An 18,167-nucleotide genomic window follows, 5' to 3' on the forward strand; every position below is an offset into this window, starting at 1 on the left:
CACATCTTATGTTTTTTACTTGGAGCGTCTTTTTGTTTTTGTTTTTTGTTTGAATAAATTCGGATCCAACAATCCTTGTATTGGAGATATACACGCTCCGCTTTTTCATTTGAACACTTGTGTTCTTCATTTTACTTTAGTATTCATGGCGAAGGCTGAAAACTGCTTCGTTGATTGCTATTTGGTTGGAATCAGAAAATGCTTCATATGGTCTTGAATAATTTGATACTTGGCAATTATTTTGAGCTCTCATAGATCATGTTTAAGCTCTTGCATCATGTAGTTTAAATCTATTAGTGGAGAACTACCGTAGAGCTTGTTGAAAGTTGAAAGCAATTGCTGAAACTTAAATCTTCATTTGTGTTGCTTCAATGCCTTTACTTTGAATTTATTGCTTTATGAGTTAACTCTTATGCAAGACTTTTTGATGCTTGTCTTGAAAGTACTATTCATGAAAAGTTTTGCTATATGTTATCTATTTGTTAGCAAACTATAGATCATTGCTTTGAATCACTTCATTCATCTCATATGCTTTACAATAATGTTGATCAAGATTATGATGGTAGCATGTCACTTCAAAAATTATTGTTGTTATCGTTTACCTACTCGAGGGCGAGTAGGAACTAAGCTTGGGGAAGCTTGATACGTCTCAAACGTATCTATAATTTCTGATGTTCCATGCTAGTTTTATGACATTACCTACATGTTTTGTTCACACTTTATATCGTTTTGATGCATTTTTCGGAACTAACCTATTAACGAGATGCCGAAGTGCCAGTTCTGTTTTCTGCTGTTTTTGGTTCCAGAAATCCTACAAAGGAAATATTCTCGGAATTGGACGAAATCAACGCCCAGTATCTTATTTTTTCTGGAAGCTTCCAGAGCACCGAAGAGGGACCAGAGGGGAGCCAGGGGGGCCCCACACCACCTGGCGGCGTGGCCAAGGGGGGGCGCCCCCCTATGGTCTGGCCCCACCAGGGCCCCTCCGAGGCTGCCCTTCCGCCTATATAAAGTCTCCGCCTCGAAAACCCTAAAAAGATAAGCCACGATACGAGAAAAGTTCCAGAGCCGCCGCCATCGCGAAGCCAAGATTCGGGGACAGAAGTCTCTGTTCCGGCACGCCGCCGGGACGGGGAATTGCCCCCGGAAGGCATCTCCATCGACACCACCGCCATCTCCATCAACGCTGCTGTCTCCTATGATGAGGAGGGAGTAGTTCTCCCTCGAGGCTAAGGGCTCTACCGGTAGCTATGTGGTTAATCTCTCTCTCATGTACTCCAATACAATGATCTCATGAATTGCCTTGCATGATTGAGATCCATATGATGAGCTTTGTAATCTAGATGTAGTTATTCTATTCAAGTGGATTTTACTTATGTGATCTCCGGAGACTCCTTGTCCCACGTGTGTAAAGGTGACAGTGTGTGCACCGTGTGGGTCTCTTAGGCTATATTTCACAGAATACTTGTTCACTAGGTTATGATTTGAGTTGGATGTCTCTATGAAATTGTGGTGTGTTAGTACCTCCTATGAATGCTCAAAGTGACAGCGTGGGGTGTTTATTAGTACTCGGGAATGCATCTTTAAGGTTTGCTTTTGCATCCCTACATGGTGAATTAGTGTTCGTTATCCAGCCAGAGAGTAATTCAGAGTAGCATAGTGAAGTGCTTAGATTTATATTCAATTATGATTGCATTGTTGAGAGTGTCCACTAGTGAAAGTATGATCCCTAGGCCTTGTTTCTAAGCATTGAAACACCGTTTCCAACAAGTTCTGCTACATGTTCGCTTGCTGCAATATTTATTTCAGATCGCAACTACTGTTTACTACCATCTATACCACCTGTGTTTTACTATCTCTTCGCCGAACTAGTGCACCTATACATCTGACAAGTGTATTAGGTGTGTTGGGGACACAAGAGACTTCTTGTATCTTAATTGCGGGGTTGCTTGAGAGGACTATCTTTGACCTCTACCTCCCTGAGTTCGATAAACCTTGGGTGATTCACTTAAGGGAAACTTGCTACTGTTCTACAAACCTCTGCTCTTGGAGGCCCAACACTGTCTACAAGAATAGAAGTACCCGTAGACATCAAAATCTTACTAGCAGCAGAACCAAGTACCAAAAAGTCAGCAGGATATTTAATCTTACCACATAGAACTTCCACATCTCGAACAATACCAATAGGAGAGATAGTTTCTCTATTAGCTAGCCGAATAACCACATCAATATCTTCAAGTTCACAAGAACCAATTTCATGCATGATTTCCACGTAAAGCTCATAAGGAATGGCACTAGAACTTGCACCAATATCACATAAACCATAATAACAATGATCACCAATTTTAACGAGAGCATAGGAACGCCGGCTTTCCTAGACTTACTAGGATGTGAAACAATATTAGAAGCATCTTCACAAAAAATGATGTGACCATCTTCTACATTTTCGGTCACAAGGTCTTTAACTATTGCAACAACGAGTTCAACATTTATTTGCTCCTCGGGTTCTATAGGTTTCTTTGCACTTTTGTTAACCACACTAGTTATAACAGAATACTCCTTCATTTTAGCAGGAAAAGGAATTTTTTCGATATAAGCTTCAGGAAGAATGTGATCAACAGTTTTAACTTCAATACATTTCCCTATAGGTGAATCAGTTTTATCTTTGTAAGGTTCATGATACTTATTAAAATTCTTCCTAGGCAATTCAAAATGAGAGGCAAAAGCTTTATAAAAATTTGCAACAACTTGAGAGTCAAGACCATAAGTAGCACTCATATTTCGAAATTTATCAGTATCCATAAAAGTTTCAATGCATTCATAATCATAATTTATACCGACTCTCTACCTTTGTCGTTCTCCCATCCTTCGAGTATTCTCCTGAATCCGATCAAGAAGGTCCCATTTAAACTCTTCTTTGTTGCGCGTGAATGATCCAGAACAAGTAGTATCCAGCAAGGTTTTATCTTGAAAAGAAAGTCTTGCATAGAAATTATCAATGATGATATTACCAGGAAGCTCATGAATGGGGCATTTGAGCATTAAAGACTTCAATCTCTCCACTCTTGGGCAATACTCTCTCCATCATGAGGCCAGAAATTATATATGCGGTTTCGGTCTTTGTGAATTTCACTTGGAGGATAGAATTTAGAATAAAATAGAGGTATAATATCCTTCCAATCAAGAGAATGCCCATCCTTCAGCAGTTTATACCAATGCGCCGCTTTACCAGACAGTGACATAGAGAATAGTTTCTTCCTAACTTCATCCATAGAAATACCTGCACACTTGAATAACCCGCATAATTCATGTAAAAACAATAAATGATCTCCAGGATGGACAGTTCCATCCCCTTCATAGCGGTTATCCACAACACGTTCAATAATTTTCATAGTTATTTTATATGGAATCACTTTCTCACTTGGCGCCTCATCCACTACCTTTGCAGTAGTAGTAGATTTTCCAAATTATACCCTATATAAAGTTCAATCAATCTACCACACCCTAGATTAATTTGGCTACTGTTCATGAGCTATTTATCCATCTGCTTCTCCAATTAGCTAGCGACATGTACCCCTTCTCTTCTATTTATTACCTGGTTCAGTCCATGAATGTTTTCTGTTTTCTTTTTTTTTTGATGGGTAGATTACCGGTAACCGGTTACAATGCCTGTTGATTTTCTCTTGCGGTCAAAGCGGTGGTGGATCCTGTGTTCGGCGATCAATTTGTTAGGATCTCCTTATAGGCTTTCCTTGCAGTCCACGTGCCCCCACCGGCCACCGCTCAACAGCCGCCGCTTACAGAGTCTCCCGATTTTTCTCTCAATCTCTCCCCATCCACCTGCGGCCTGCCCACCAGCGCCCAGCCTCGCCCAACTTTCTGCCCTTTTTTCCGTCTCCCGGGCAAAGAACGATGTCGGCGGCGAGGTAGCCTGGGGGAGTCGGCGGCACGGGAGCTTCAGGAGTACTCACATATGGGAAGATGTGCGGAGGAAGGGGGCGGGGTCTGGCGGATAGGTGGTCGTTGGGCAGCGCGGTGAGTTGCTCGGCGTTGCTCCGGCAGAAGGGGACGGCCTCCAGGAGGCGCGCGGAGAACCCGACCTAGGAGACGGCGGAGCGGGCCGGGTGGCGGGTGTCGGTCGAGGGCGACGAGGAGCTGGTCACTGATGATAAAAGTGTCGCGGGCGAGCATGATCTTCAGCTCGACGAGGCACTTGAGGGCCACGGCGGCGGCGCCATGGACGGATGCCACCGTGCTGGCGGTTCGTGAGCGCGGACGCGAGCGCCGAGCCGGACAGACGCGTTTCGTGGCGGAAGGCGAGGAGGTGGACAGGCGTGATTCGCGGCGAAAGGAGGAGCGCGTACAGACGGTACAGTAAGTGCACTAGAAGAGCACACCCATGCCAGGATCCGCGGCCGGTAGACTTGCACGTTCTTGTGCAAGCAGAGCAAAGCCAGGGTCCTTCCGTTGCACCTGGCGGTCGTGGCCAAGACCATCTACAATTGGGGATTGCACTGTGGAATAAGCTGAGTGCTGGAAAGAACACGAGGTGCAGAGATTCATCCTCTGAATCCACCAAGGTTTGTTAATTTCCCTGAATTGTATTTCCTGTGTTCATGATACCTTGCAAGGAAGTTCAAAATTATTTTTGGTTAACGAGATGGAGCTTCAGTGTAAGTTACTATGCAGATTTTAGTTTTCTGCCTTCTGCATGCTGGTGACAGAAAATTGACCCTAATAAGGATGATGTATGAGGAAATCAAAAGAAGTATGTTCAAGTTCCATAATGTTCTGACTATTTTACCTACAGTATTTAAGATATACTTATCCAGGAACAATTTTAGAGCCTATCCAAAGAATGGTCTATGTCTCAAGTATAGCCTATCACAATTTTCCAGTCGCTTGCATATTGATCGTTCTAATTATAGGCTTTGTGCTCTGTTCCATGTCTAATTCTTATTTACTTCTATGCATCTCCACGCAGCCTTCAAGTATATTGTTTACGAGGATCAGGAAAGCAGAGGATGGTGAGGTGACTTAGACAGCAGCACAACCAAATGCTAATATTTTGCTATTGAATTATATTTGACGTATATGTCTTCAGTTACTGAGGTGGATTCTCTCAGCAGTTATTTGCTTATCTTCTCTAACTGGCGCACTTCTGTAGGAGAGTCATAGTTGTGTTTCTTCCAACTCATAAGAGGATACTTTTCTGAAATCTGTGAGTTGTTTGTTTCATCTTGCAACTTTTGAACAGAAACTCCAGCCTTAACTGAACTAACATATACAGAGGATTCAGAGGAGTAAGGTAATGCCTTTTGAGATGATTTCTTTGATTTGTGCTACCTCTGTTCACCAGATTCAGTAGCATAGTAGTTTTGCTAATTTTTTTGCAATATAGATGTTGACGTTGCATCTTCCGATATGCTTTCCGCTCCTTCTTGGACTATACTAATAACGCAATAGGTCACTAGATGGACTACGAACTAGATATGGCATGTCTTACTGATCAGTAATCGTAGTACTATAGCACTGCTGTTAGAAATGTCTGATGCGCCGGCGAAGGACCTTCACATTGCTCGCTCGATCTAAAGGTTCATCTATGTCTCAGTCTCTCTCTCCAGTAGCTTGGGGTGAGGAATATTACTATGGTGTCTCGCCGGGTATGAGCTCCATGTCGGCGGCATGCAGTTACATGGGTCGTCTTGCTCGCTCTTCTCGGTTCCTAGCTTTTTCTTTACCTGATTCGGTTACTCCTCATCTAAATTACTTTGAAAGCCTGATATTCTGATGATTTCGTTTTTTCACCAAGGAAATCATGACAAATATTTATAAGTTGCTGTTGCTAAAATTTGTTAACCACTACTTAATTATCTTTCACAAAATTTATTTGCAATTGTTATAATCTAATTTGTTCCAGGAAAAAAAAACATGGATGAATTTTGCTTTGATGCAGCCAGCATTGTTAAAGTAGTGATCCCTGTCCAAAAAGCACAAGAAATTATATGAAGGCTTAGTGCATTTAGAACCTATTTTTAGGCTGTGACATGTAATACGGATTCTATGTAGCAGCACACAGACTTAGCCTTAGTGTACAGGGAAGGAAGCGTCTCAATCCCCCGTTGCATGTGTTGCACTACCGGGAGGTACATTGCTCTACCATTTTTCAGGAATGCCCTTGATGGTGATGGATTTGAATAGCTCATTGAGACCCTTAATTTTTGCCTGGATGTAATATGCAGAATTATGGTTAGTCCCCTGTTAGATGTACTTTTTTCTTCATGCATGTAGTGTGCGGACATATGAATATCTTTTAACCTTTCTTCCCATTAAACCTGATTATTTGATTACTTTATTTTTGGTGGGAAATTGCAAGTTACTATCTTCCTACTTCTATTGCTGCCAGGAATTCATTGTGTATGGCTCATGCCCCTTCTGTGCAGAGCAAAAGATTTGGACCTTTTGGCTTTATCCCCCATGCCTTGGTGAACTCAAGCCTGGAGGTTTTTTTTTTTTTTTGACGAAAGGTAGCAAGGCTGCTTTCATTGCGATTAGATAAGATAGAGTACAAAAGGAAGAAGATCTTCCTGGGTACAAAACAAGAAAAAGGAACAGAACCTAAGAGAAAAAACGAAAGAAAAAGAGCTACAGGCAGAAGCTTTGCAACCTGCCGCTACAAAACCATGGCTAGCACTCAATCTGGTTCGCGAGGCCTGATTAGAAGGGCGCTCACCCTTCCCCTGCCAGCATCAGCCCAGTCCCTGGCCTCAGTCAAGATTGATTGGAACAAGGCTGTAACCAGTGCCGCAATATGTCTGAAAATTCTGTTGTTCCTTTCCTTCCATATGCACCACCAGATCAGAGGAACCAAAGCTCGCCAATCTTTCCTGGAATTGGCCCCTACGAGCTGATCAGAATTGCACAGCCATACCTTGATGTTGTCGTGGGCGTTCGGAGCATTGTCCTGGAATTGCCTGGAGGATTATTGTTCTACTTCTGGACATGCCTGTAGTTTTCCTAACGCCGATGTAAGTGGTCAATTTATTTTTTAATATCATGCCATACTTAATATCTTACATGTGAATCTACACACTTGGTATATGCATACTATTTTTATTTGGATGCTTCTATTGTTTTATTTGGTTTAAAACACCACATAATGGTTAAAAACCTTTTCTTCTCCCACAACTGTCAGAATTCTCAAAGTTATACAATGAAGCCTTTTCTTCTTTCATAGCTATTTAAATTCCCAAAGATCCCACATTGAATTGGGGTTTAATTTTTTTCATTTGTGGATGCTTTTTTCAGGGATATTTGAGAATAATTTTTTGTGTCAATTAAACAGTCATGCATTCTGCCACTGAATTGCCATCACTAGATTACTTGACAAGTAAAAGTTATGAATGCACCGAAGTATTTATATTGGATACTGCCATGGTGGAAGACTCTTCCTATTTATCTGGATTGGCCTTCCCCTTTGGCTGATCTACTTAGCTTTGATAGCGATGCGGAATCAATTCTTGAGTATAATTCTAAATTTGCTTCTATCTCTCCGTGTTCATGTGCACAAGAGCGTTAATGTTTGAAATGGCATGTATGTTTTCAAGATATGTGGGGGTCGTTTATCATGGCTTAGTTGGCGACGACAATGAGTGGTTCCTTCTGTTTGATGTGGCAGTGGGTTTCGCTTTATGATGCAGCTGTAGGTATGATGACCTCTTAGAATCTACTTGCTTTTGTTGTTTCAGGGTCATATTCAGTAATTTGTCTTAAAGAAAAGGCAGCTCATGTTGATGGTTACTTGGTTCGAAGGCTATGTAGAGGAGTGCAAGACTTCATTCCTGTAGCTGTATGTTTCTAGGCAGTGGAATTGCTTTCAGCGAGGCACCGGATCTCAGTTCCAGCAAGAAATGCCACTGGACTGACCCACAACACGAGTTGGACGCATTCTCTACAGGCCTACAGCTACCCATTTACGAGTTAGGACCCGCTCCTACCGTTTCCCAACTAATCGACCATCAACGCACCCATTGATCATGCTACACGCACAAATGTCGTATGGCTTAAGCTGGTGCAAGTATGAATCGGCATCCTGAGAAGTAGTTCAGTGCTAAATATATCATCTCTCTCCACTGCTACTTACCAACAAACTGTATGGCCTCCACCAAATGCATTGTACATACATATGCTACTGCTAAAACTACATCGTTGTTGCCAATATTATCTGCCACATTGGATTCACATAGTGAACAGTCCAGCACAACCCTTCCATCATGATTCAGACCGTAGGCCACGGGCGCGGCGTGCCGCCGCGCCAATGCCTGCTAGTAGGAATTCAAGAGAAGATCTCTCCATAATGAATTATAGCAGCAGGCAGAAATAAAAACAACACATACAGTAAAAGTTTTCCTTACCACTTACCAATAGCGCTTTACTCCCCGGCAACGGCGCCAGAAAATAGTCTTGATGACCCACAAGTATAGGGGGTGTATCGTAGTACTTTCGATAAATAAGAGTGTCGAACCCAACGAGGAGCAGAAGGTGTTGACAAGCAGTTTCGATGAAGGATTCACTGTAAATGCTCACAGACAAGTTTTCAGGAGGTTTTGATATAGCAGATAAATAAAGTACAACTAAGTAAAATGCGAGAGTAATAATTGCAGCGAGTGGCCCAATCCTTTTTTGCACAAAGGACAAGCCGGTTTGTTTACTTATGATGACCAAACGTTCTTGAGGACACACGGGAATTTAGTCTAGTGCTTTCGCTTCATATAGTTGATTAATCTTCATTGTTTTGATAAGTGTTGTGTGGGTGAACCTATGCTAATGCACCGCCCTTCCTAGGACTAATACATACTTGTGATTAAACCCCTTGCAAGCATCCGCAAATACAAGAAAGTAATTAAGATAAATCTAACCACAACCTTAAACTCTGAGATCCTGCTATCCCTCATGCATCGATATACCAACGGGGTTCAGGTTGGTGTCACTCCGGCAACCCCACAATTAGCAAACGAATACAAGATGCATTCCCCTAGGCCCATAAAGGTGAAGTATCATGTAGTCGATGTTCACATGACACCACTAGAAGAATAACACCACAACTTAAATATCAAACCATTAAATATTACTCAACATAGTTCACTACTAACATTTAGACTTCACCCATGTCCTCAAGAACTAAACGAACTACTCACAAGACATCATATGGAACATGATCAGAGGTGATATGACGATGGATAACAATCTGAACATAAACCTTGATTCAACGGGTTCACTCAATAGCATCAATAACAGGGAGTAATCAACACCGGGAGAGTTTCCCCTATGAAATAATCAAGATTTAACCCTAGATGTTACAGCGGAGACAAGGTGCAGCTGTGGAGATGACGGTGTCGGTGGTGGAGATGATGATTATGATGATCCCAATGAAGTCCAGCTCGATGATGGTGACGATGGCGACAATTTCCCCCCTCCGGGAAGAAATTTCCCCGACAGATTTCTGCCTGCCGGAGAGCTCTTTTCTCTCTGGTGTTTTCCGCCTCAAGGAGGCGGCTGTGACTATCCTCGATACCTCCCTGCACCTTAGAGTTTTCAGGAGATGAAGTACGCGAAAGGGCGATGGCCGAGGGGGTCGTGGGCCCCCTCCCCACGTGGCGGCGCGCCGACCTTGGTGGCTGCGCCAGCCCATGGGGAGGGCCCATGGCGGCCCTCCTCGGCCTCCCCTTTTGGCTGGCTCCGTCATCTGGACAAATAGGAGCTTCGGTATATTTTCCGTCAATTGTTGATCTTCAGAAATATTGTATCCCGACGGTGCTTTTTCCAGCGAGAATTCGACTCGGGTGAATAATTCTCCAATAATCATGAAACATGCAAAATAGGTGAAATAACATAAGTATCATCTCTAAATATGAAATATATCAATGAATAACAGTAAATTATGATATAAAATAGTGATGCAAAATGGACGTATCACTCACCATGGATGATGAAGCGGAGGACATGAGTGCGAGAAACGCTGGCAAGCCCGAGGGTAACAAGAAAGCCAAGGAGAGGGTGAAGGTGGAAGGCGAAGCAGCTAGCTTCCGGAAGAAGTTGGATCAACTCATGAAGTCCAAGGAGGCATTGACGGTGAAGACATTGGAGACCAAGCTCCTCATCACCGAGAAGAAGAAGGAGGCGAAGCTTGCCAATGTGGAAGCAAGGCGGGAAGATGCCAAGCGGAAGGCCGAGCTGGACTTGAGGATGCTCGCACTCAAAGAAGCCAAGGCTATGAAGGAGCTCTTGGCCGAGGAGAAGGATATCATGATGATGCGCACCGACGGCATGGACGAGGATCAGCTGGCATGGTGGAAGGAGACCAAGGCGGACATCATGGCGAGGAAGAAGGTTGCGTGTGAAGCTCGTGCTGCAAGTGCTCAAGGTGAGTCTCCGACGAGTGGTGGCGCCGCTGGCGATGGACTCGTTGATGGTTGATCACATTTGGGAACTTCCGGTGGCTTGAACATTGGCTATGATCGCGTTGTGATGTTAAAAACTATGAATTATGCATCACATATTTTGGATGTGCTATGATTGATATGAAATTATTGTGCAAATTGTTGTCTAAAACCCTGTTTTGTGGGGTCGAAAACTCGTCCGAGCTAGCAGAACCCATATCCCCGCCCCGTATTCTGTTTTACGGGGTGGGGATACGGGTCCTACTAGCTCGGACGAGAATACGGGGTGGGAATACGGGTTCTGCTAACTCGGACGAGTTTTTGGTCGGTGAAAACTGAATACAGGGCCCTCTACTCGCATTTTAAGAGGCAGAAAAATACGGAGTCTTGCTTTTAATATAGCGGGAAGAAAGACTCTTTGGAGAAAGATTATAGGTGACAAGCTCGCCGATACTGCCTCTCCGGACGAAAAGAGTGTCTACCGATCCAAGGCGGACGACTCTCCCTTCCTTGCGTGCTCTAGCGCTGCCCTTGGCTGACATATCCTCGAACACCTCCCAGGCGTCCCATCCCGCCGTCACCCAAATGCCGCCGGCGAACCTCACCCCTACCAAATGGCCCAAGACCCTCACGGCCGAACACCTCCACCGTCTCGTCCGCGCCGAGCGCGACCCGCGCCGCGCGCTCGCCCTTTTCGACGCGGCCACCGTCTCCACTTCCGCGCCGCCCGCCCCAATCCTCCCGTCGCCGGACACCGTCTCCCTCCTCACCTCCCGCCTCGCCTCCGCCGGCCTCCTCCCCCTCGCCACCTCCCTCCTCTCCCGCTCGCGCGCGCTCTTCCCTTCCGCCGCCGACCTCGAGCCCCCATTCCTCACCCTCCTCCGCGCTTTCGCACGCACCCACCGCCCACTCGCCGCCCTCCAGCTCTTCCGCTCCGCCCCCTCCGCCCTCTCCCTCCCCCACTCCGCCCGCTCCTACACCGCCGTCCTCGCCACCCTCGTCGCCCACTCCCAGCTCCCCCTCGCCCAATCCCTCCTCGCCGACATGCGCGCCGCCGGCTTCGCCCCCACCACCGCCACCTACAACGTCCTCCTCAAGGCCCACTGCTCCGACGCCGCCGCTCCCATCGACGACGCCGTCCGCCTTTTCCGCAACATCCCCAAACCCGACGCCTGCTCTTACAACACCCTCATCGATGGGCTCTGCCGCCGCAGCCGCCGCGCCGAGGCCCTCCAGCTGTTCTCCGAGATGGTAGCAAACGACATTGCGCCTACGGTGGTTACTTACACCACTGTTATCAATTGGCTCGCCCGGGAGGGTTGCTTGGACGATGCACTGAAGATGTTTGACGAAATGGCGAAGAGAGGTATCGCACCGAATATTATCACCTATAGTTCTCTGATTGACGGGTTGTGCAAGGGTGGGCGTGCAGCATCGACATTGAAGTTGCTGGATAGGATGGTCAAGGAGAAGAAGCTGCCAAATACAATCACATATAGCTCTGTGATTAATGGTCTCTGCAAGGAAGGCCGGCTGAGGGAAGCGATGGAGATTTTGGACCGGATGCGTCTCCAGGGGAGGAAGCCTGATGCTGGATTGTTCGGGAAGCTAATTGTTGGGCTGTGTGATGGAGGAAGGCCTGTGGAGGCTGCAAATTACCTGGACGAGATGGTTCTTGCTGGCGTTCAACCCAACCGGGTGACCTGGAGCTTGCATGTCAGGATAAACGATGCAGTGGTGACAGCATTATGTGCTAAGGGTGAAGCTGAGAGGGCTTTCCGGGTTTACCAGAGCATGAGGACGCGTGGCATTTCTACTGAGCCAGGCACTTTTCATCTCCTGGTCGAGTTCTTCTCCAAAAAGAACAATTTGGAGAAAGCAGCTCATGTTGTGCTAGACATGCTGTCAGAGAGGTGCATCCCTGAGAGAGAAACATGGGATGTTATTATCAGTGGGTATTGGAGTAAGAAGAAGGTGAGACAAGAAGCTGAGAAAATGTGGAAGCAGTTAGCAGTCACCTGATTTGGAATAAATGTGCTGCTACACTGTGCTAGTACATGATGTGCCTGAGCTCTCAGCAAGCTAAATTGTCCCTTGAGGTAGTAACATATTTCTCTTTCCATCATGGTGTTTACACAAGGGAGATAGTATCGTCACATCGGTGTTTCCATTTCCGGGATTATGTGATGTACTGAAGTTCATTATTTGTACACATTTGAAGCTACAAGCAAGCTGGCAGTGTTCAGGTATGATGCGATGTTTGTTGTCTGTGTCTCTTATTTTTTATGTCTTGGAATACACTCCTTTAACTGCTACGTAAGTTGAACTTTATTATCTTCCATCACTAGCCTCAATATTCGGGGTTATTGTACGATGACATAAAAGCTACTAATATATGATATGAATTCAAGAATGTACTGTATGATATGCATTTGCAAAAGGGAAACCAGATCGTCGTCCTTTCTAGGCATCTTAACTTCACGCAAAAGAGCAAAACAAAGTATGACTACCTATATTTGTCAAGATTCAAGACAAAAGCAAGTTATCAAGTCACTTTATCTGCCTAAACATGTTTTACGTTCAGTTGATCCTCAATAGCCAATCGAAGATTTTAATATGCCAAAAGATGTTTCCAATGTATTGTCCTACATGTCATGAACCTGCAACTGTGCATCTTATATTATTTACATGTGCAAGCCTTTTACATGTAGTGCAACCTGCAACAATTTCAACCATGCATTGGCTACTTACGATTTGTATGTGGAGCTCGGGAGATGCTGGAACTCAAATTGTTCCGTAGCAAAGATGATATGGAACTTGTTTGATGAGTTTAGTTCATTGTTAATATTTCGAAGTGAAGGTTGTCAGGTTCTGTTGGTATATGAAATAAGTTCATGGTTAATTTTTAAAAGTGACTGGCATCTTTTGTTGTGTAGAGTAGACACTTAAATAAAACGTGGGGCAAACATAATATGTGTGAGACATATTCTGCATACATAAAATAAGCTTGGGCTTGTTTAAGATCATCATTAGTACCTTACATCATCGCACAAAAATAGGTGTCGTATACTTCTGTTTCGTCTATCCCGCTTAAGGGGCTTCAACTGTCTGTTTTATCGGCAGGAACTAGGGCGAACTAATATTTTGAAGACCCAAACTATTGTGTAGACACCGGAAAGCCAATGCCATGGCGGGTGGTTGGGAAGCTGACAAATAGCATGCTTCCAGTAACTCCAATAGCAACTGGTAATGTTGTGAGTACTTGCTTTGTATCCTCCGATGGTATTGGATAGAAGCAAGAAGCCACATTTTGGTCAAACAGAGCTATTGCAACAAAAATCATCACGGAGACAGTTGCATGGACAAAGTCTAGAAATTTTATCTTGTACTCAACTGCAGCATGTGGATCAAGAGTATCTCCACCATCAATGACCCACAATCCCTTGAACGTGGCAAACCCGTATCTTACCTTTCCTTTCTCATCCCTGAAGCTATCTGTGAAGCTAAGAACAAAGCATGACAGTGTACATAGTATCACGAGCCCTCTTGTCATCATCCGATTCATGTCACCCCAGTGGCCTTGTTTTGCCAGTGTTGGAGCGAGGAGTTGGAAGGCAAGGACAGTGCCTGATGGGAGGAGTTTGGCGAGGTGGCAGGTGCTCTTGTATGTTTGTCCTATTGCTTTCTGCATGGGGTTCAAGTCGTTGGTGCCATCAGTTCTGTTAGACAACAGAGGATGCCTCTGATCCTGCTGCATTTCCATGTCTGGCTGTGGAGCAGCCATTGTTGTTGGTGCCCTCTATGTTTTCTCCGCTGTAACTGGTCTTGGAGGATCTTGAACCTAGGGAAGAGAAGATGGGGATTGTAGCCTTCAACTGATGAATGGAAGAGATTTCAAGGGAATGAAGCCGGTGGCCGGTTTCTTTTGCTGCCCAGTTTGGTTTGCTGTAGCTATGAGTTTTTGGTTGCTTTTTCTGGTGAGAGATCGAGAGACACACGGAAATTGGGGCGCTGCAGTTTCTCTGTTGCGTTGCAGCTGTTATAAACGTACGTTTGGGTAACATAAGGAACTGTAGTTATTCTGGGTGTAAATTTTTTAAAGTTATGTTTTGGTGGTGGTTACGCAAGTGCTTGCTGTCCTCGCTAATTTTTCTCCGAGGCTTACATTTCCCTACACTGGAATTGGGCACTGTCAACTTTCAACACGATGACATGAAGGGCAGGAGACTGTTCTCTCCAATTAACCTTGCTGCGTATATGCTCTGTTGTGCCATGTGCGGCACTAACGGGCGCAAAGAGAGGAACCGCAAACGCAGGGAGCAGGCCCTCCACAGCGTTGCAGAATTTCGGTGCCCAAACCACTTTTGAGGCTTTGGGAATCGATTCCCTACGCTGTCCAGGTGGTGCCCCAAAAAGGTTTCCAGTGGAAATGACCAATTCTGAGAATTTTATCTGGCCGATTCGGACAATTTTATCGGGACTGCAGCCTTGCGTGACCATGGTAGCCGTCTGACTGTAGTCACCTGACGTCCCTTTTTCTGGTCTCTGTCATCACATGTTAAGACATGTCACCAAGTTCCACTTAGTTAAGAGCCCTAAAAATGCCAATGTTGAAATGCAGAGTCTTCTCCCCCTTTCCCCTTGCCACATGTCTTCTAAGCTCCATAGTCCATACCCACCGGCTGCACATCTATACCCCACTCATCTCCAGCCTCGACAAAGACATTGGATCTCTCTGGTCCTTACCATCTTCCTTGGTGAAAATCAAGCACCTCGCTAGTGTCTCCTACAGTGAGCACGATCAGAATCAGGCTACCAACCCTTCATCTTCCTCTTTCTCTCCCTCTTCTAGTAACTCTCAAAGAACTGTTCGTGAGGAGAGGAGAATGGAACTTCAGGTCTGTATGTGTAACATGTGTTTGAATTAGTGACTTTTTTTGAGCTAAAAAACTGTAGGGGAGGCCCCGACAGTAAAATTTTATTAAAAGAGATAAAATATGTACAAGAGGAGAAGAAAGGAGGGAATGTACAAAAGGTCCTAGCCATGGGCATAACCCAAAGAGATCTACAAAGCGTCTAGCCAAGCTAAGAGAGGGGTTTTTTGGTCGTCCTTCATTCTGTAAGAGAGAAGGAAGATGTCCCTCTTAAAAGAAAAGAACCAAGCTCTAATAGAAGGTGTTACATTGTCAAAAATAAAAGCGTTCCGTTGCTTCCATAGATTCCAGGCAGTGGCAAACACTTCAAAGAAGAAAGGCTTCCTAAATATTCCTCGTGCAGTAGCAATCATCTCAGAGAGTTCCAAGTTGTCTTCAAGAGTGATGCCAATGGATTGCCAACAACATTTACTGAAGTTACAATTCCAGAAGAGATGATCCCTGGTTTCTAACAACACATCGTCGCAGAGACGGCATATTCCGTTATCATTGAGTGAAAAACTTTTCCTTATAAGCATATCCTTGGTGTTTAGGCGGTTGTTAGCGAGAAGCCAGAAGAAAGATTTAATCTTGGGGTGCACTTTGATTTCCAGATCCATGAAGAGAAGGTTGGGGCTTGAATGTGTTCGAAGGTTAGCTTATAAACCTTGTTGGCGGAGAAATGAGTGCCCCAACTATAAAACCATAGGTCTTTTCCATCAGCGTTCCGAGTGGATCTGGTCTGGTCTATAAGGTGATTGAACTCATGAAACTCCTGGAAAGCTTGGGCGGACAACGAGAGATGGAAAGCATCAATAGGGTCGTCCAATTCAAGAATATTCTTCACAGAGGCTAGCTTATTAATAGCGAAGGAGTGTAGCCTAGGGAACCTTGTCATGAGGACATCCGAAGCCCAACTGTCGCACCAAAAGAGTGCAGTGTCACCAGTACCGATCACGCATGAGGCAACCCTCTTTAACTTTGAACAAAGCTTGACAATGTCGCTCCACCAAAAAGAGCTTGAAATGTTAGAGGCTTGTGGAGTGGAATTATTATAGCTCTTCCAAATTAGATGGACCCAGGGAATGTTCTCCTTATTGAAAATTTTGTGTAAAAATTTGATAAGAAGAGCCTCATTGTGGGATGCAAGGTTACTGATACCCAGACCACCTTTCGATTTTAGTCTACATACTAGGTCCCATGCAGCCAAAGATTTGGGTCTGTTGGAGTTATCCATTTTACCCCATATTCCAGTTCTTCTACTTTTATCCACAATTTCAATGGCTCCATCTGCAATTTTGAGAGTGTAGAGGTAGAAAGTGGGTAGAGAGCTGAGGATGTCCTTAGTCACCATTATTCTACCATCAAAGAAAGGAAGGAGGCAGTGGTAGCAAGGCGATGATTAATCCTCGAATATAGCGGGCCGAGGTCACGAATGCGAGGTCTGCTTAGGCCAAGCGGGAGACCGAGATACATGAAGGGGAAAGTTTCTAGCTTGCATCCAAAGAGGCCAGCCAAGAGGGTAGCTTTCTCATTAGAAACATTAATCAGGAGTAAGCAAGATTTGGCAAAGTTAACCCTTAAAACCGTAGATTGGGCAAAGGTTTCCAGGATGCTTTTAAGACATAGAAGTTGCCGAGAGCAGGCCTGCATAATTAGTAAAGTGTCATCCGCATATTGTATTATTGGGAACTCTCCGTTCACCGATGGGATGGGTGTTGAAGGAGATTTATTTGGCAAGCTTTGTTGATGACAGTTTGAAGAAGATCACTCGTAGATACATATAGAAGAGGAGAAAGAGGGTCGCCTTGTCTTAGCCTTCGTCCGCAATGGAAAGTTTTCCCTGGAACGCCATTGAGAAGGACCTCGAAGTGCCAGAAGAGAGAATACAATTAATCCATCCGATGAACCTATCGTCCAAGCCATACTGTTTCAACATGGATATGATCGCGTCATGTTCGATCATGTCGAAAGCTTTAGTAAAATCAAGTTTGAGGACAATGATTTCTCTTTTAGACTGGTGGCATTGATGGAGAAATTCAAAGCTCCAAGCGAGGCAATCCTGAATAGTCCTGCTTTTGATGAACGATCTTGAGGATCACCTTTTGAAGGCGATCAACAAGAAGTTTAGTGAGAAGCTTAAGGCAGGAGTTGAGAAGCGAGATAGGTCTATAGTCTCCAAGATTTTCAGGGTTGAGAACCTTTGGTATAAGAGTAATAAGAGAGTTATTGATGCTTTGGAGGTTCACAGTGCCATTGTAGAAAGCATGACAGAGTGCATGAAAATCATCCTTAATAATATGCCAACACCTCTTACGAAAGAGGCCATTGAAACCATCCGGACTAGGGGATCGATCAGTCGGAAGCGATTTGATGATATTATCAATCTCCTCGGACGTGAAGGGAAGAGAAAGTGATTCCAGCCCATCAATCCTAGCAATGAGGTCTCCAAGAGGAAAGTGCATGGTTGGTTTATCTGTGTGGCCTAACCGCTTGGAGAAAGTGTTCCAGATTATAGCTGCTTTGGATTCATGATCATTATATGAGACGCCGTCATTTGAAGTAAGAGATGGGATTTTATTCCTTCTATAGACTTAGTGGCAGCAGCATGAAAGAATTTAGTAATCTCCCCTCCCAGTTTTACCCATCTATTCCAGTAGATGCGTTACAATGTAAAAGATTAGCAATGCGCTTTTTGATTATATTACGGAAATTGAACTCTGGTAGCGAGAGAGGTCTTTGCTCTTCCAAACCATCGAGGAGAGTCAGCACCAAGTTGCATCTGTCCATCCACATGGAGAGACGGGAAGTGTTT

The 18,167-nt window shown here is 44.7% G+C and overlaps 2 protein-coding genes across 2 annotated transcripts; one reads left to right on the plus strand and one right to left on the minus strand.

The window, feature by feature from the left end:
• The first annotated feature begins 10,967 nt into the window (after nucleotides 1-10,967).
• On the plus strand, nucleotides 10,968-12,461 carry LOC124663370 (pentatricopeptide repeat-containing protein At5g46100-like). The gene has a single exon (XM_047201081.1). The coding sequence runs from the start codon at nucleotides 11,025-11,027 to the stop codon at nucleotides 12,459-12,461; it is 1,437 nt and encodes a 478-aa protein (XP_047057037.1). The 5' UTR covers nucleotides 10,968-11,024.
• Nucleotides 12,462-13,596: 1,135 nt separating this feature from the next.
• On the minus strand, nucleotides 13,597-14,223 carry LOC124663371 (protein DMP6-like). Its single transcript, XM_047201082.1, has one exon. It carries the CDS (start codon nucleotides 14,221-14,223, stop codon nucleotides 13,597-13,599), a length of 627 nt encoding a protein of 208 aa, XP_047057038.1.
• Between the last annotated feature and the right edge of the window lie 3,944 nt (nucleotides 14,224-18,167).

The sequence above is a fragment of the Lolium rigidum genome, chromosome 6 (assembly GCF_022539505.1).
Source record: "Lolium rigidum isolate FL_2022 chromosome 6, APGP_CSIRO_Lrig_0.1, whole genome shotgun sequence".
Classification (NCBI taxonomy): domain Eukaryota; kingdom Viridiplantae; phylum Streptophyta; class Magnoliopsida; order Poales; family Poaceae; genus Lolium; species Lolium rigidum.

What these genes read in the sequence shown, in the direction of transcription:
- LOC124663370 (XM_047201081.1), top strand. Translation starts at nt 11,025, where the DNA reads ATGCCGCCGGCGAACCTCACCCCTACCAAATGGCCCAAGACCCTCACG.
- LOC124663371 (XM_047201082.1), bottom strand. Translation starts at nt 14,223, where the DNA reads ATGGCTGCTCCACAGCCAGACATGGAAATGCAGCAGGATCAGAGGCAT.